At 55.3% G+C, this 18,579-nt stretch overlaps 3 protein-coding genes across 6 annotated transcripts; all 3 read left to right on the top strand.

Moving 5' to 3' along the window:
• The first annotated feature begins 395 nt into the window (after positions 1-395).
• On the top strand, positions 396-773 carry LOC139022170 (MORF4 family associated protein 1 like 2-like). Its single transcript, XM_070433240.1, has one exon. The coding sequence runs from the start codon at positions 396-398 to the stop codon at positions 771-773; it is 378 nt and encodes a 125-aa protein (XP_070289341.1).
• Positions 774-5,516: 4,743 nt separating this feature from the next.
• On the top strand, positions 5,517-9,048 carry CALHM1 (calcium homeostasis modulator 1). The gene is made up of 2 exons (XM_070431824.1): positions 5,517-6,068; positions 8,566-9,048. The coding sequence occupies exons 1-2, from the start codon at positions 5,517-5,519 to the stop codon at positions 9,046-9,048; spliced, it is 1,035 nt and encodes a 344-aa protein (XP_070287925.1).
• A 3,623-nt stretch (positions 9,049-12,671) lies between these two features.
• Positions 12,672-18,538, top strand: CALHM2 (calcium homeostasis modulator family member 2). Of its 4 annotated transcripts, XM_070431825.1 has the most exons (4): positions 12,672-12,963; positions 14,431-14,554; positions 15,084-15,799; positions 17,488-18,538. In XM_070431825.1, exons 3-4 carry the CDS (start codon positions 15,245-15,247, stop codon positions 17,902-17,904), a joined length of 972 nt encoding a protein of 323 aa, XP_070287926.1. In that variant the 5' UTR covers positions 12,672-12,963; positions 14,431-14,554; positions 15,084-15,244; the 3' UTR covers positions 17,905-18,538. The 4 variants fall into 4 exon arrangements, with proteins under 4 accessions (XP_070287926.1, XP_070287927.1, XP_070287928.1 ...); XM_070431826.1 differs by lacking the exon at positions 14,431-14,554; XM_070431827.1 differs by lacking the exon at positions 14,431-14,554 and having other exon boundaries at positions 15,170-15,799.
• The last annotated feature ends 41 nt before the right edge of the window (positions 18,539-18,579 follow it).

Here is an 18,579-nt window from a genome sequence, read left to right on the forward strand (position 1 = left end):
ACCAGAATCGAACCAGGGACCTTTGAGTCCACAGCCCGAGGTTCTATCCACTGAGCCAAACCAGTTAGGGATAATCCGCATTATTAACCGGTTATTAATACAGATTAATCATTAACCAGTTAATAGTGCGGATACCGGTTAATAATGCGGATTTTGTGATCAAAGAAAACACGATAATTTCAAGAGAAACATCAAAAGTGCTTTATTCAAGTGTGCATCGCTAGCACTTTTCTTCAAAATAATAGGTTAAAACTTCCCGCAGGACGCCGTCTCTGCTGTAAAAGTTGAAAGAACCTGTTGCTCATCACAGTGGCGGTTGGGCAGAGCTCAGCCCCGCGCTCGGCGCTCGCTGTCTGCACTCCGGCCTCTCGGGGGCGGCGAAGGGCGGCGGCGCGATGCAGCCCGTGGACGCGGACGAGGCGCCGGAGCCCGAGCTGGAGTGGGAGAGGGTCCCGAGCCCTGGGCTGGCCGCCGCCCGCCGTGACGTCAGCGCCCCCGAGCGCGAGCACGTGCGCGCGCACCTGCGCCCCCCCCCCCCCCCCCCCCCCCCCGCGAGACTGCAGGAGATGGAGCGCCTGCTGCACGCGGTCCACAACGAGTTGGCGGCCTCGGCGGAGAGCGCCCTGGACCCGGCGCGCAGCCCCGGCGCCGAGGCAGAGGAGCGGGTGGGGAAGCTGTGCGAGAAGGTGGAGAAGAAGGCGGTGGAGGCCGCGCTGGTGGGGAAGCACACCGTGGAGACCCACCAGCAGATCGACAGCCACGAGTGTCGCTGAAGGGCGCGGGGGCAGGAAATATTTGCAGAATGTGGACCAGCCCCGTCACGAGGGTGAAAACCCAGGTCACAAGGCAAGAAAAAAAAGGAGACGTCAGAGAAGTGGGAAACGGAAGTCAGATGGAAACTTGTAACTGCTCAGCGGATAAGATGATGGACTCCGCCTCCGGGCAGGCTGAGCCTCTGAGCTTCCCCGCCAGCAGCTCTGACTCTATGGCCCCAGGGGAGCGCGCGGGAGGCACCGCGCCGCCCACCGCCAGCCCGAACCGAACCGAGCCAGAGGAAGGGGGGAAGCCCTGGGATACCGGTTAATAATGCGGATACTGTTTAATAATGCGGATTAATCGTTAACCGGTTAATAGTGGGGATACCCGTTAATAATGCGAATTTTGTAATCAAAGAAAACATGGTAATTTCAAGGAAAACATCAAAAGTGCTTTATTCAAAGCATAGACAGCCCTGTACCAGGGAATAAGGAAGAGAGACTGCACAGGTGATAAAGCCCCACCAATTCTGTTTCTATCAGACCAAGGCTGAGCCCCCTTCAAGGTGCACCCCATTTTGAGATGCAGCTCCTTTCTCGGCCCAGCTTTTCTACCCACATTCAGTTAGCAGGTGCTTCCTCCCTCACCTTTCCACTCACCACCTTCCCCCACACCTGCGGCCTGACACCTGAGCTCAGCATCTCTGTGTAAGGCTGCCTCCTTCCTCAGATATCTTCAGGGCTATCTTACCCACGGCCCTCAGCAAGAAGCTGGCACCCTGGTGAGGCTTTCCCCTGGTGTGTGGTGTGAGGACCAGATCGGCAAACCAGGGTGGGGGCAGACCTAGACATCTCCACGTTGAACAAGATTTTGTAAGTTCCAGTGTTGAAGAAACTCTGGGCCAACTGTGGGTGTGGGGTCTGGCTACGGGATGAAAACCCTTGAAACACCAGGGTTTGATCTTGCTGGGGGGGGGGGGGGGGGGTGAAAAAACTGCCACTCAATGTCTGGTGGCCCAAACAGGAAGGGTTGGGGAAGATCTAGCCTGTGAGCTCCTCCCTAATGACTCACTCATACCACACACACACACACACACACACACACACACTCACTCACATCCCACTGTTGACTTCATTAGCACAAATGGTGCAGACCCGTGCTTTTCTAGTCGTCAGGCCTAGGAGTAGTCCAGGAGTCCCAGGATGTCTCCCGAGAGCCCAGGCCCCTCCATATCAGGATAGTTATACCTGCTCTCCTGACCTCTTGCCAAGGGACCTTGTAGGACCAGACAATCCCTGCAGTTCAGCCTCCACCCACCTACCCTGCTGTGGTCAGGCCATGCAAATATCAGAAATGGCACTGAGGTGGGGCAAGATTTAGGCAAAGTGTTAGCAGGGATTGGGTCAGGAGGGGGTGGGGAAAGCTTGGAGATGGCCCAGTCATGGCTGGTGAGATCCCAGCCGGGGAAAGGAGGCTCAGGGACCTCACTTTGGGCTGCAAGGACGCAGCATCTGGACCAGGAAAAAGCCACTGACTGTCATCAATACTCTTGCCTTCTAATACTGAGCACTTACAGAGCACCGACTGCATAGACAACCCTGTACCAGGGAATAAGGAAGAGAGAACACACAGATGATAAAGCCCGCTGTCTAATGGAGAGAGAGTCAACGATGGGTACAGGAATCATTATAATCCACAGCAAAGAGTGTAAGTGATATGGTAGACTAGAGGCAAGTCAGGTGCCGTGGGGATTGAGCATGTAGAATAACGCTCCAGGCCGGGCGACTGACTGCATTTGAATGGGTCTTGAAGGATGGGGAGGGTTTGGACAAGGAGAGAAAGATGTGGGGTGGGGCAGAGCACCTCAAGGGAAGAAACAGCAAGAACAAAGGCAAAGAGTTGGGGAAGGGGTCGCACATGTTTCATTTATTCTTTCAGCAAACATTGATGGAATGCCTAGAGTGTCCGAGAGCAGGACAGACATGGGCCTATCTTAATGGAGCTTCCAGTCTGGAAGGGAAGATAGAACATGAGCTAGTGAAAAAAAACAGCCAGTGAAGGGGTGTGCAATCCAGCCTGGCTAAAGTGAGGACCTTGGCTGGAGAGCTGAGGAGCCCACCCCACATGGAGTCCACCAAGAGGACCAGGGACGCATTCTTGGGATCCTCTGCCATGGATGGTCCTCAAATGCCTCCCCACCCTTTTTAGCCCCCAAACACGACATGGTTTCAAACCCCAAATCTTAGCCAATGTCCGTCCACACCATCATTTGTTCACATCCCTCGAGAAAGAGATGCCTGGGGCAGCGTGTGCCACCTCACCTGGGAAAGAGGGACACAGGTGGGAGGCTTCCACCTGCACCTGAAGACCCTCCCTCCCAGGGGAGCAGCCATCGGGGTGCCTAAGTTCATTCCCCAAGCCTCGTCGCACTCTGGGTGATGGCCCTCCTGTGCCTACCCTGTACATAGAGCCTCTCTCGTAGGAGACACAGTGGCCAGTGGGCAAGGCAGAAATGTACTAGCCATGAGGGTGTGGCTTGTCTAAATCCCCCATGTTGCCCATACAGCCTGGGCAGCTCAGTTCTGCGTGAGGAGGGAAGGATGGTGGGAGACTTGGAAGTTTGGACCTTGACTTTATTCTGCAGGAAGTCAGTGATGAGAAAGTGCTTGCAGGCAAGCTCAGGAGGGGGGCTGAAACTTGTGGTTCACCCACATGGCTGAGATGGCTGAGCTGCAGGAATGGAAAGCATGAGAGAGGCTTGAGTGAGGAGAGGAAGGGCCAAGACCTGCAGAGTTGTGGGTGCTCCTCCAGCTGCTGGTGGAGAGCAGTGCCCACTGGAGCACCATGCACACGTGCTCTCCTACGCAAATGGGACATTTTCCTAAAGGCCCAGCACCCGCTCCCCAGCGGCCCCTTTGCATGCTGCTTTTCATGATACTTAACTCCTCCAGCACTGAGGTGGGGGCCAGGACAGGAGGCAAAGGGCCCAGTGCACATCCCACCCTCATCCTGCTCTCCCCCTGGGGGTCCCCCCCGGGGAGCCCCCGACAAGGGTCCTCCAGAGGCCACCATCCTAGAGGCCCCATTTGCCACAGGCCCAGCCAGAGGGCTGAAAAGAGCACTATCCTTCTCCACCGCATCCTGTTTGTGACACGACCTTTTCCACCTGGACCAGTGGGCCAGAGAACTGACGCAGCTGGAAAAGAAAGGCCAGAGAACACTTTTCCGCCCCCTCTCCCACCGCCACGCCCACCTAGCCTGGGCTCAAATCCCACTCCTCCACCTACAAACTGGGTACACTTTAGCTAGTAACTTAATCTCTCTGAGCCTCAGTCCCCACCTCGGTAAAATGGGGACAATAGCACCTGTTCCGTAGGGTTCTATGAGCATTTCACCAGGCAATGCCTGTAACGGGCTGACACAGGGAAAGCCCAGTCAATGCAAGTTCTTGTTGGTCACACAGACACGCACAGACCACTAATGTGGTTACATGCACACATGCAGATACACAGATCCCGAGGCCCAAAGGCACCGAGAGCACCCACAGCACCCACAGGGATGCACAGAGCTACCCTGTCCAGGCTCTGGCTCTGTGTCAGCCCCGGCCCCACCCTTTCACCCCAGACAGGAGCCATGTGTTTGGAGCTGGGTCTGACCTGCTCTTCTGGGAGAACTGGTGGGCATCAAAGGGAGCCCTTTAAGCTCCTCCCCACTTTGATAGGAGGGGCCCTGGCCTGGTTCCCACAGACGCTTGAGGGCCTGAGCTCAGGCATGAAACCCCACCCCCCACCCCTTTATCTTTTAATCTGGGGGAGTAGAAGTAGGAGGCGGGGCCAGGAAAGGATTTTTCTTCCATAATCTACAAACACGGACACCTACAGAGACATAAGAAAACCAGATATAAAAGCACCTGCGTTATGCCCACAGGCTATAGCTCCCTGCCCAGTAGGGAGGAGACCCAGCAACCTCAGATTTAAATCCTCTGGCTCCAAATTCAGGGCTTTTTACTCTACGCCATGCTGTGCGTTAGCACTGTCTCCGTTACTATTGCTGCCCTCCTGCTGTGACCAAAATCACTACTGCCATCATTATCATTACTGCTAACACACCACCACCATCGTCACCGCCGTCACCACCTTCACCTCCATCAGCACCATCCCCAACACCAACACTGCCTTCCCCAGCACCACCATGATCACCCCCCTTACAGCCACCACTACAATTGCCATCACTGCATCATCGTACCATCATTGTCTGAACGGATGGGGGACCCTGGCATAGCATGGAGGAAAGACCCAATGGAAGGGCTGAAGGAGGGTGACATGCTCCCTGGAGCCCAGGGGACACGGTTCAGAAGCTCAGACCTCTGCAGCAGCTCTGGATTGTCCCAGACTCCAACCCTGCGGCAAACAGTGTCTTCCCAGCCTGTCTGCACTCTTGGCCCTCCTCCCACACCCATAGAGAACTGGTCCCCATCAGGTGTGGCCCTGGTGGTTTCCCTGTGCCGGAGGTGGCTGTGGAGAGAGAGCCCAGAGGGGAGGGGCAAAATCCTGGCTACACCCACAGCACTGGCCACCTCGCGCCTCCCAGCCAGCACCTAACTAGAAGGTTTCTCAGAGAGACAGTGACCTCAGCCACTGCCCTGAGCTCTACCCGTCTCAGCCATGAGGTGGGCACCCAGTGGGCACCGTGGGCTGCAAGAACCATCCTTGAGGCAGCAGTGAGGTGGGAGGAGGCCACCAGGCTCCGTGGGGGGCGCGATGGACAAATTCCGGATGGTCTTCCAGTTCCTGCAGTCCAACCAGGAGTCCTTCATGAACGGCATCTGCGGCATCATGGCCCTGGCCAGCGCCCAGATATACTCAGCCTTCGATTTTAACTGCCCCTGCCTGCCCGGCTACAACGCAGCCTACAGCGCTGGCATCCTACTGGTGCCGCCCCTGGTGCTGTTCCTGCTTGGCCTGGTCCTGAACAACAACGTGTCCATGCTGGCTGAGGAGTGGAAGCGGCCGCCAGGCCGCCGGGCCAAGGACCCCGCCGTGCTCCGCTACATGTTCTGCTCCATGGCCCAGCGCGCCCTCATCGCGCCTGTCGTCTGGTTGGCCGTCACGCTGCTTGATGGCAAGTGCTTCCTCTGTGCCTTCTGCACCGCTGTGCCCGTGACTGTGCTGGGCAACAGCAGCCTGGTACCCAGCCTTACCCCACCAGAGCTCGCCCGCCTGCTGGCCCGGGTGCCCTGCCCGGAGATCTACGACGGTGACTGGCTGCTGGCCCGTGAGGTGGCCGTGCGCTACCTGCGCTGCATCTCCCAGGTGAGGGGACAGTGGCCCGGGCTGGGTCTCCCTGCACAGACCTGGGTCTTTGCAAGGGCCCAATTCCCCCACCTCTCAAAACGGGGCTCTCTCAGAAACAGTCATGTTTTCCAACAGGGTGGGCCCCTCAGATGGAGCTCTGTGGGGCAGGGGCATATTTTCCCAGCAGAGGCAGGGGCTTCTGAAGGCCACATGTCTCTTCAGATGGGGCCACCTGGGGAAAGTGCTGTGACCACTTCAGTCCAGAGGCCTGTTCCCGCCCTGAGGTCCCCAGCGCAGACCCAATGGCCCAGCCAGCGCCATAGCCTCATCCTGAGCTCCGGCTTGGAACCTGGGGGAATTTGCATCCTTTTCCTCTCCCAGGCTGGACCGTGGTGAGGCTGGTGAGAGGCTAAGCCATTTGGGTACATTTCCCTGGCAAATGCCCCCAGCTGGTGTCTCCCTGCTTGGGGAGTGGGAGCTGAGGGTCCACTGCCCCTTCAGGAGGGAGATGCAGTGTGGGGATGTGCCCTGAAGGCAGGGTTGGAGGGCCCACTGAGAAAATCCAGAGCTGAGTCCTCTGCCCCTCTGGGCACTCACCCATCAGAGCCCGTCAGGCCTCCCTGCAGGCATCGCAGTGTGGGGAGGACAGCCTGGGCAGCGTGCCCTTGTAGCCCGTGGACCAGGGGATGTCAGGGAAGGAGTTGGGGCTGGGCCTGCCCTGCAAGGAAGAGAGAAACTTGTATACTCTGCTTGGGCAAGTCCAGACACCCTGCCCGAACTCTCTCCTGGAGGCCTGCACCACTACCAGCCCCAAGTGAATCTCACACTCTGAGTGTCCAATCCAAACTCTGCTTCCACGACCAATGATTCTCTCTCATCATTGATGTTTCTATCTCTCTTCCTCTCCCTTCCTCTCTGATACCAATAAAAATATATTTTTAAAAATCCTATATAATAAAACCCTAATATGCAAATTGACAGAACAGTGGAACGACCAGTCGCTATGACACGCACTGACCACCAGGGGGCAGATGCTCAAACACCAGGGAGCTGCCCCGTGGTGGTCAGTGTGCTCCCACAGGGGGAGCGCTGCCCAGCCAGAAGCTGAGCTCATGGCTGGCAAGCAGCACTAAGGGAGCGGGCCTAAGCCAGCAGGCAGACATCCCCTGAGGGATCCCAGACTCTGAGAGGGCGCAGGCCAGGCTGAGGGACTCCCTTCCCCCCAGTTCATGAATGTTGGGCACCACCGGGCTCCTAGTAAATAAATAAACAAACTCCACTTCCCTCCCAAACCTGTGCCTCTTCTCCCATGGGCACTTGTCCCATCATCCCCGGCCTCAGGGCCTGGGGCAGCTGTCCCTCCACCTGATCACATCACAAGCTAAAAGGGCTCCCAGAGCACAGGCTGCCTAGCCTATACACATATTCCATTTGGCCTTCGGAGGTTGAATTAAAATTCATTTTTAGAATTAGTTGGCATCATCTAGAAAAGTAGAAATTTTCACATAAAAAGCAGATTTCCAGCTTTATTTGAAACTTCAGGAGATCGGGCCCCACAGGGCACACATTTCCTCAGGGAGCAGCACAGGGGTACCCCCCCCCTCACCCCGCCCCCCTTGGACCAAGCACATGCTCTGTAGCTCCCCGGTGGATATCTGCCCTGCCAGACCCATTATAGTCATTGGATTTGCTCTCCTCCCTGCTTCTGATCTGGCCAAATGCTTCTCTGTGCAGCTGGGGCCTGACTCTGAAGCACAGGTTGGGAGAGCTTCCTGACCCAACCCCATAGGGAGCTGTTGGCCGAACAGAGCCAGCTTCCACTTCTCCGGGTCACCTAGGGCTGTGTGACAGCTCTTCAGCACAGAGTTTGAGTGATTGTCTGATTTGTCTGTGACCCCAGGGCCTAGCTCAGAGCCCACAGAGAGTGGGCACTCAGTGCTGGCGACTGCATGGCAGAGAATACCAGGAGCCAATGGAGGGAAAGAGAACTCAGAGGAGGAAGGGTCACTTTGGCCTGGGGGGGTCAAGGAAGGCTTCCTGAAGGAAGAGGCCTGGTCAGCAAGGGCCTATTGGCATAAGTATAGTGGCTAACAGTTACTGAGCAACTATGTACCACACACAACAATCCTATGAGATAGGAACTATCACCAACCCATTTTATAGGTGAGGAAACTGAGGCACGGAGAAGTCAGCTTACTCCTGGTCAACTAGTAAGTAGTGGAGACAGGATCCAAACCCAAGGCAGCCTAACTCCAGGGTCTGCCTAGTTAACGCCTGCCTGTTGAGTGCCAGGCCTACACATGGGGCATATTCTTCACCTGATCTGATTTTCATGGAAAGGGTATATGTGTGCCTATTTTACAGCCACGTAAATAAAGGCCAAGAGGTGAAGTCGCTTGTCCAATTGGTGCTCTTTTCACTAAAGGGCCTGACATAGAGAGTGCTATGGGGGGTGCGGACAGACTTGGGAGGCCAGAGGGCAATGCCTGCTGACTCTTCCTTCTCTCCCATGCAGGCACTGGGCTGGTCCTTCGTGCTGCTGACCACACTGCTGGCATTTGTCGTGCGCTCTGTGCGACCCTGCTTTACACAGGCCGCCTTCCTCAAAAGCAAGTACTGGTCCCACTATATTGACATTGAGCGCAAGCTCTTCGATGAGACATGCACGGAGCACGCCAAGGCCTTCGCCAAGGTCTGTATCCAGCAGTTCTTTGAGGCCATGAACCATGACCTGGAGCTGGGTCACACCCATGGGGCGCTGGCCATGGCCCCTGCTAGCTCAGCTGCCCCAACTACCACCGACGGTGCCAAGGAAGAGAGGGAGAAGCTTCGAGGCATCACCGATCAAGGTGCCATGAACAGACTGCTCACGAGCTGGCACAAATGCAAGCCGCCCCTGAAGCTGGGCCAGGAGGAGCCCCTGATGGGCAATGGCTGGCCAGGGGGCGGGCCCCGGCTTCCACGCAAGGAGGTGGCCACCTACTTCAGCAAAGTGTGAGCTGTGGCCAGATGAAGAGGCAGGAATGGGGGTCTGAGCTCACGGCCCATCTGACCTCAAACCAGATGGAAAAATGAAGGCTACAGGTGCTGGGCAGTAGGCCCTGGAGCAGACCCACGTGCCCAGGCATTCACCTGCCCATTTGAGGCTGGAAATTTGGAGTTGGAAGGGGACCTCACTCCTGCAGCTGTCACACGCCCTAGATGGCCCCAGAGAAGTGGACAGTGGAGCCACAAGCAGTGTTAGTCAAAGGTTTAAAACTGGCTTGAAGGGGACAAGCTCCCACGTCCCCATCCCCTCCCAGGCCACTTTATTTCTGGTTCATGATCTGCACTCAGGTTCTACGGACACCCTTGCCCCAGGATCCACGCTTGTCTGTGACTTATTGAGATCTCCGTTCCTGTATGCTCAAGGCTCAGGGAGTGAGCGGGCATCCAGCCGTCTCATGAAACAGCAGTCCCCTGATTTTTGGCCAGTCTCCTGAGTGAGGCTGACGAGGCCAAGGTGGGTCACACCTGGTGTGACACAAAAGATGCCAGAATCTAGGTCCGTTAGGGAGAAGCCAGGGTATGTGGTCACCATGGAGGTCACGCGACAATTGTCAGGGTGGATTGCACGTTTATTTAACACCAAAGGCCTCCTGTCTTAGTCCGTTTGGGCTGCTGTAACAAAATATCCCAGATTGGGTAGGTTATACACAAAGGACAATTATTTCTCAGTTCTGGAGGCTGGAAGCCAAGACCGTGGTGCTGGCATGGCCCCGTTCTGGTGAAGGCTCTCTTCCTGACTCATAGCCAGTGCCTTCTCACTGTCCTCAGACAGCAGAAGAGCCTCTTTTATAAGTGCACCAATCCCATTCGTGAGGGCTCCACCAAGGCCCCGCCCCCTAGTATCATCACTTTAGGGGGTTCAACATATGAATCCTGGAGGGGGCACATTCAGACCAAAGCACCTCTCATAGTGAAGGTCCTCTCACTGACACCTCCATCACTTCCAGGGAAAATCAGGCCATCCGCAGGGCTTGGCAGTTGGACACAAGCTGAGTCTTCCCATTTTCTCAAAGGCCCCACCTCCTGGGTGGAGGCTCTAAAGTGCTTGAGGCGCTGCCCTGAGGTGGGGATAAGGGTGCAGGGGTGGAAGGGGGCTGCCTGGAGTGGAAACAGCTCAAGAGTCCAGAGTGAGATAGAACGGGGTCAGAAGCTGGCTCTACCACTTACAAATTGTGTCCCTTGGCCGGATACTTCATTTCTGTGCCTCAGTTTCCTCCTATGTACCATGGAGATGAGGGCACCTCCCTCACGAGGTTGTTGTGTGATTAAATGAGTGAAGTGTATAAAGGCCATGGTATATGGTAGGCACTCAGTGTGTTTTGCTGACGTGTTTGTTGATTTCTGAACCTGTGGGCTTAACCTCCTCGTCCCCCTGGACATGAGAGGAGGGACATCAGGAACTGCAGCCATTTTTGTTGAAGAGGAGGAAATAGGCCAAGAAGATGGGCTTCTTGTCCCCTCACCTATCTTTAAGATGCAAGTCCTGCCCTGGCTGGTTTAGCTCAATAGACAGAGCATTGGCCTACAAGGGTCCCAGGTTTGATTCTGGCCAAGGACACATACACGGGTTGCAGGCTCAATCCCCAGTAGGGGGCGTGCAGGAGGCAGCCATTCAATGATTCTCTCTCATCATTGATGTTTCTATCTCTCTCCCTCTCCCTTCTTCTCTGAAATCAATAAAGAAATATATATATATTTAAAAAGATGCAAATCTTACTCATCTAAGAATTCATTTTTTTAACATATATTTGTATTGATTTCAGAGAGGAAGAGAGAAATAGAAACCCAGGAATTGAGCCCACAACGGGCATGTGCCCTGACCAGGAATGGAACCATGATTTCCTGGTTCATAGGTTGACACTCAACCACTGAGCCACATCGGCTGGGCTAAGAGTTCATTTTGATCTTGAGCCCTACAACATTGTTTTAATAATTTCCATTCTTCCATATGCACCCTTCTCTCTGTTTCCACGTGTGAAGCCTGGTCTCCCTCCCTTTAATGGTTTGGGAGAAGGGCCATCCCTGTAGGCCAAGCTGGGAGGGAGGGCTCCTCCAGGATGTGGGACTTGATCTAGACCCTGAACGAGGGGGAGGATTCAGATGAGTAAAGATCAGGTGTGTGTTGGGGGTGGGGTGGGGAAGGGGTGGGGCTTCCAATGGGAAAAGCCAGCCAGGAGGTATTGGGAAGTAAAAATGCGAAGAGTAAAGCTTTGGGTCAGGCAGACGTGGGTTTAAATACTAGAGCTGCAGGACCTCTGGTAAGTCACCGAATCCCTCCGAGCCTCAGGGTGTCCATCTGTAGAATGGACATTAAAAGATCTGCTTTCCCGGATGATGGTGAGGATAAAGGGAGATAACTTTGAAGGAAGAATCTGGAACGGTGTTTGGCACGTGGTAGGATCTGAAAAATAAACACTGGTCCCTTGCCCTTCACTCCTGCACATGGACAAGTCCAGCTCAGAGGCCAGCATGTCACTCAGCAGTTCCACTGTGACAGAGCCGCAAGCATTACAGAGCTGGGGGTCTTTCCCTTGATCCTAGGAGTCATCCAGCCTGTCCTTGGACAAGACTCTCTCCTCTGCAGAATTCCTGACCCATGGCTCTCAGCCTTAGCTCGCACACTCCACAGATGGGGGGCTCACGACCACTTTTTGGCACAGTCTGGGCAGCTCTGATCATTATAGAGCAGCGGTTCTCAACCTGTGGGTCGCGACCCCTTTGGGGGTCGAACGACCCTTTCACAGGGGTCGCCTAAGACCATTGGAAAACACATAGATAATTACATATTGTTTTTGTGATTAATCACTATGCTTTAATTATGTTCAATTTGTAACAATGAAAATACATCCTGCATATCAGATATTTACATGACGATTCATAACAGTAGCAAAATTACAATTATGAAGTAGCAACAAAAATAATTTTATGGTTGGGGGTCACCACAACATGAGGAACTGTATTAAAGGGTCGCGGCATTAGGAAGGTTGAGAACCACTGTTGTAGAGGCTTTTCTTAAAAGCCCGCCTCCTTGTAATTTCCATCAACCAGTCAGAGTTCTGCCCACAGGGCCTCAGAGAATCCCTAGACTCCAGAATTCTATCACCAGTCCTCTGAGATTGGAAGCAGTAACTGAGGAGTTAGCTGGAGTCTGGATGGAAGGATTTGTCCTGGCAGTGGCTGAAGGAGAAGGGCCAGCAGAGGGGTGGGGTTGGGTGGAGGCTGCGGGCAGGGGGCAGGCCTAGCCTTGCATATCCTGTGATGGGTCAGCTTCAGTCTGATGGCATCTCTCCCCTAACCCTGCCAGGTTTTGTCCCAGCAGCTTCTGTCTAGCCAGGGTGGGGGCAGGGTGTCAAGCATAGGGGCTGCTCTTGTAATTGGCTGGGAAGGCAGGCCCAGGCCAGTTCTCCCACAGGCCCCCAGCCTGGCCCCGGAACCAGTCCCACTGGTGTAGGGCACTACCAGGTGGGCTCCGGCAGCAGCTCTCTTCTTCGGGAAGGCAGGCAGCGCCAGGCTCAGGCCGCAGGCCAAGAGCTGCTCAACAGGCAGCCCAACTTCCTCTCCTCTTGCACCGCCCTCTGCTGCCCGCCCTCCTCTGCCTGGCTCGGGGATGTTTTCCACTCACTGGCGTGCAAGCTCCATCCCGCTGTTTCCTCCTCTTTTTGGAGTTAAACTTTCCTGAGGGCTCCCCCAGCTGTGCAGAAGAAAGTGAGAGAGAGTTCTTGGAGGGCATGGTCTACAGAAGGCACTTCGGTGGAACAGCCCCACCCCAACAGGCCCCACGCTCCCAAGTCTGAGCGCCACTCAGAGAGCCCAGCCACAAGGAGGCCAAAGCCACTCTGCCGTGCCTGTCTGCCGCTGGTCCCAGGTAAGGAAGGTCCCCTCCCTGGGGTGTGTCTGGTGACAGGTGAGCAGGGCAGGGCCAATCTGAGGCTGCCCAGAGGGATTGTCTTGGAGAGAGGCCCCTAGCTGAGGCATCCCCGCCCCCCCCCCCCCACCCCCGCTCGGCACCCGCTCCCCCCCTCCCCACCCTAACTCTGGCAGGGGCCAATCCTGTCCCTCCCCCAGCCACCTGACCCCTGTCCTGACTGTTGCTGGAGGTCTCACTCCCAGCTGGGGGGAAAGGGGCAGTAGTCTCAGAAGCTGGCCTGGTCCCGCCTCTGCCCACCAGTGTTCAGGCATCTTATACCCCACTTTGTAGTTTATAAACCCAGGGCCTCCCACAGAGCTCATTAGGAACCTTGAAACCAAGGGGGGGGGGCGCGGGGGCGGGAGGAGGAAGAGGGAGAAGGGGCTGCTTTTAACCCATTCATCCCCAGCAATATTACTCCCTTTTCCAGGGAGTTAGACTGGAGCCCTGGGCTGTGAGCTGGATCCCTCTCTGCCTCCATCTCCTGGCATCCCACACATGGTCAGCCAGCTCGCCCTGCCCATCTGGCAACCTGGGCAGAGAGGAGGCATAGTAGGAAATATGGGCAAGTCTCCTCACATTATTTAGCTGCCCACACCAGCCCCCAACTCCCTGGCTTCCTCTGGCCTATGGGATCTTTAAAATTTTTATTTTATTTTTCCATCACCATTTATCCCCTCTAAGCCCTCTTCCACATCTACCCACCCCCCTCCTGGCCTATGGATTTTTTTCACCCCAGGGATGGGGAGAAGGACACATGGGGCCAGGCCACACCCTGGCTTGTTTCTGGCTTGTGTGGGTGGAGCCTGGGAAGGCAGCTGGGGCGGAACCAGCCTGGAGCCTAGGCCACGACCACTTCCTGGCAGGCTGCCAGCGCTGCTGCAGCCCAGACCAAGGCAGAGCCAGTGGGGCAGAGCCAGTGGCGAGCACAGCCGAGCCTTAGCTTCATCAAGGCTTCCTGTCGCTGGCAGCTGTGTGATCCCTGAGTCCAGGGACCTGGTGCAAGAGGGCTGCTGGGGGGCTGCTGGATAGGGAACGGGTAGTGGGTGAGGAAGGGGAGGTTCACCAGGGCTTTCGTAGATGGGCACAGAGCAATGCAGGACTCATTTAGCTTGACTCACCCTGGTCCATTTTTAGGCCTCCTGAGGTTGTGGTTAAAGTCCCGCCTGAGCACCTCCACATTTGAATGGCCCCAAGCAAGTTATTTTATCCTCTTTAGACCTTAGTTGCCTGATCTTTGCAGGAAGGAGAATCATCCCACCCTGCCTCACCTCTGGGAGCACCCTGAAGGCTCCACAGGGTGAGAGAGATGGAGGGACAAAGTGTCCTACAGGACAATTAGCAGGCATTGTGTATGCCCTTCCTCCCCTCCAGCATTCATTCCTAAGGGAGCAAGGACCAGAATGATTTATGCTCTTTTCGTAGATGAGGACACTGAGGCCCAGAGAAAAGTCATGAAGAGTGTTGAGTCAGGATGTCCTAAACCAGTCCAGAGCCTGAGGTCTCCAAGATGGAAAGGTTCTTATGGACACCAGGGATGCTGAACCAGGTTCACTACCTTCCTCCACCTGCCCCACATCACAGGGTCAAGTCCAAGTCCCTTATCCACCAGGACACCCACTCCAGCTTCTATACCCCTTTGAGGACACACCCTCCAAACAGTCCTGGGTCCCTCAGCCTGGAATCCCAGTGGGAAAGCCAGTCAACGTCCCACATTCCCCAAGGCCACAGGGCCATTCCTAACCTCCACCTCGAGAGAATCTTGCAGTAGCAACACGAACCTGTGTCAGAGGCAGATAGACCTGAGGTGTGGTCTCAGCCACTTATGTGGCCCTGCGAAGCCGCTCCCCCTCAGGAGCCTCCACCTTCTATACACGAGGAATATGACAGCTCAGTGTGGGTCCTGGTGCTGGGCAACGAGGACTGTAACGCAGGAGCTCAGTGAAATGTGGCTGCCATCCTTCCCACCAGGCCCCGGAGCTCCCCATCTCCTTCCCTTCTCACCAGCCTGAACACACAAGGTCCCCTCTCTCCCCATTTTCAGAGGCAAACATTTATCCGTTATCTGCTCTCCGCAGGGCGTACCAGGCCGGCCACTCTAGGTGATAGAATGACAGGACCGTGCCCTGCCCTCAGGTGCCCACCTGCCTGCACTCTTTGCTAGTCTCACCAGGCACCGTCGACCCCTGTCACCGCCTGTCTCCACCCCTGCAGCCAGTCCTCCAGCCGACCTCTCACCATGGCAGCCCTGATCGCCGAGAACTTCCGCTTTCTATCGCTTTTCTTCAAGAGCAAGGACGTGATGATTTTCAATGGGCTGGTGGCACTGGGCACGGTGGGCAGCCAGGAGCTGTTCTCTGTGGTGGCTTTCCACTGCCCTTGCTCGCCGGCCAGGAACTACCTGTACGGGCTGACGGCCATCGGGGTGCCCGCCCTAGCACTCTTCATCATCGGCGTCATCCTCAACAACCACACCTGGAACCTCGTCACCGAGTGCCAGTACCGGAGAACCAAGAACTGCTCGGCTGCCCCCACCTTCCTCCTCCTGAGCTCCATCCTGGGCCGCGCGGCCGTGGCCCCCATCACCTGGTCTGTCATCTCCCTGCTGCGCGGTGAGGCCTATGTCTGTGCTCTCAGCGAGTTTGTGGATCCCTCCTCGCTCACAGCCGGGGGAGAGGGCTTCCCGCGAGACCATGCCACAGAAATCCTGGCCAGGTTCCCTTGCGGGGAGGGCCCCGCCAACCTGTCAGGCTTCCGGGAGGAGGTCAGTCGCAGGCTCAAGTATGAGTCCCAGGTAAGGTGTGCAAAGGAAAGCACCCCTTTTTTCTCCTTTTGGTGGTGGCTGGGAGGGGGCGGGTGTCGGGATGGCTCTGTGCTAGAGCTGGAGTTGGTCCCCAGGGGCCAAGGTCTCCAGGAAAGCACTAATCAGCATCAGGCATCAGAGCTGGGTAACCCCATGGGTTGGTGTCTGGTGGGACAAAGGTCAATTCAGTCACTAATACGTTTTAAATGTTAAAGGGAATGTCCTGGCTCAGACTGAGCCTTGATCCCAGTCATGCATTAAACCCCTTACTCCAGCCAGATGGAGCACAAATCCTGCAAGCCTATGAAATATTTGCTATGGGCCATGAGCTGATAGTGGGGTGTGGCTAGCTCCTGGGACCAGAATGTTCCTATCCCAGGAAGGCCGGGGCCAGCAATGAATTAGCCTCAGGCACTGCTGACATACGGCAGTCCTTTGACCCAGGAAGCTGCTGCCCTGCTTCTAGCCTCAGCCTTGGCTTAGTCCTGAGGGAGTGAAGGTTGGTCAGAGGACAGAAGAGCAGAGACCTGGGCAGAAACAGAAAAACTGAGCTGGAAGCATTGACTTAGAGAAACAGGGAACGAGGAACAGATAGGGAAGAGCATAAGATTCTTTATAAGGTCTCTCAGGTACGTAAGCAACACAAACAGAGAAGCAGGGTTGGAGACGCACCAAAGGAGATGGGAGATGAAAGACATAGAAATAAAATTTGATGATCAAAAGCCCACAGATCTCTCTAAAGGAGCAAATGGGGAAATAGGCTCACACCCAAGCAAGTGTTTGAGAGAAGCACATGGGCGTTTTCAAATCGAGGCAGAGAGTAAGGACCAGGCCATGGGGGAGGTAGGGATGGCAAGAGGTGGCATCTGGGCTGAGCCTGGCAGTTTGACCTGGATTTTGATGGGCTGACATGACGTAATGGAGGGGGGTAAACCTTGGGGCTAAAGAAATGGCAGCAGAGCCCGGCCCGTGTGGCTCAGTGGTTGAGCACTGACTTATGGACCAAGAGGTCAGAGTTGTTGTTTTTTTAAATATATTTTATTGATTTTTTACAGAGAGGAAGGGAGAGGGATAGAGAGTTAGAAACATCGATGAGAGAGAAGCATCGATCAGCTGCCTCCTGCACACCCCTTACTGGGGATGTGCCCGCAACCAAGGTACATGCCCTTAACCGGAATCGAACCTGAGACCCTTCAGTCCGCAGGCCGATGCTCTATCCACTGAGCCAAACCAGTCAGGGCAAGAGGTCAGTTTGATTCCTGGTCAGGGCACATGCCTGGGTTGCTGGTTTAATCCCCAGTAGGGGGTGTGCGGGAGGCAGCCAATTGATACTTTCTCATCACTGATGTTCCTATTTTTTTCTCCCTTTCTCTTCCTCTCTGAAATCAATAAAAAATAAAAAAATTATTTTTTTTTAAAAAGGAAAAGAAATGGCAGAAAATGCAGGAGGCAAAGTCTAAGAAACTGTGAATTCGAAAGAGTAAGGAAAAAGCGGTGAAATTATAACCAGAAGGGCCTGCTTCCCTTATAGAAGCAGAATCTTCATTCAGGGAAGTGAGGGCCAGTTCTGAGGGGGTTCTGAGGCCCAGGTTCAGCCCAGCCCAGCCCCTATCTCAACCTGGGCGGGTGGGGGTCCAGACAGCAACTTGCCCTCCTCACCCTGCCCCTTCTCTGGCCAGCTCTTTGGGTGGCTGCTCATAGGTGTGGTGGCCGTCCTGGTGTTCCTGACCAAGTGCCTCAAGCATTACTGCTCACCACTCAGCTACCGCCAGGAGGCCTACTGGACGCAGTACCGCAACAACGAGGAGCAGCTCTTCCAGCGCACCGCCGAGGTGCACTCCAGGGTGCTGGCCGCCAACAACGTGCGCCGCTTCTTCGGCTTCGTGGCCCTCGACAAGGACGATGAGGAGCTGGTAGCCAAGTTCCCCGTGGGAGGCACACAGCCGCGGCCGCAGTGGAACGCCATCACTGGCGTCTATCTGTACCGTGAGAACCAGGGCCTCCCCCTCTACAGCCGCCTGCACAAGTGGGCCCAGGGGCTGCCAGGCAACGGCACAGCCCCGGACAACATGGAGATGGCCCTGCTTGTCTCCTAAGGTTCCTGTTCCCACACTCTTTGCAAATGGCAATCCTTGGTCCAACACTGAAGCCCACTGTCTGCTCACATCAGCATCAGGTTTTTTTTTCTTTTAACCATAGCTTTTTGGGAAAACAGACCAAGAGAAAGAAACAAAGTAATCTGGGTACAGAGGAGAGAGCTAATGCACAATGTGGTCAGCGTGAAAGGAAGGCTCTCCGACCTAAAGAATTCCTCTCTCGTACTGCCATCAGCCACCTGGTCAACAGCTTCGGAGGGAAGACTCGTACTCAGAACTGGTCCTTAATCAGCTATGATGTGGAGGACCTTTTACTGGTGGGCTCCAAGGCTGAGAAGCCCTGGCCAGCACAGCGAGGTGACAGTGAAACCTGCCAGCAGGCTCATTGTATAGGATATTGTGCAGTTAATTTGTGTCTAACTGCTTATGGACACCCAGCTCAGTGGTGCTCAGCTGGGAAGCTGCCCTTCGATGCATGCCACTGGCTTTATTTTATATGTTTACATTTTTGATAAAGCTTTTCTAAGGATAAAGGACTCGCTGTCTATGTGATTGGATGGGACATGCCACAGCGGATCGGTGATCGTGGGGACAGAGGGAAGGGGACAGGGAGACCCTGGGCAGGGCTCAAATGGACAGGAGGGAGGGCAGGGGCTCCCACAGGAGGGAAAGCTC

The sequence above is a fragment of the Myotis yumanensis genome, unplaced genomic scaffold (assembly GCF_028538775.1).
Source record: "Myotis yumanensis isolate MYYU_CA2020_CCGP unplaced genomic scaffold, mMyoYum1.0.hap1 SCAF_13, whole genome shotgun sequence".
Lineage (NCBI taxonomy): Eukaryota > Metazoa > Chordata > Mammalia > Chiroptera > Vespertilionidae > Myotis > Myotis yumanensis.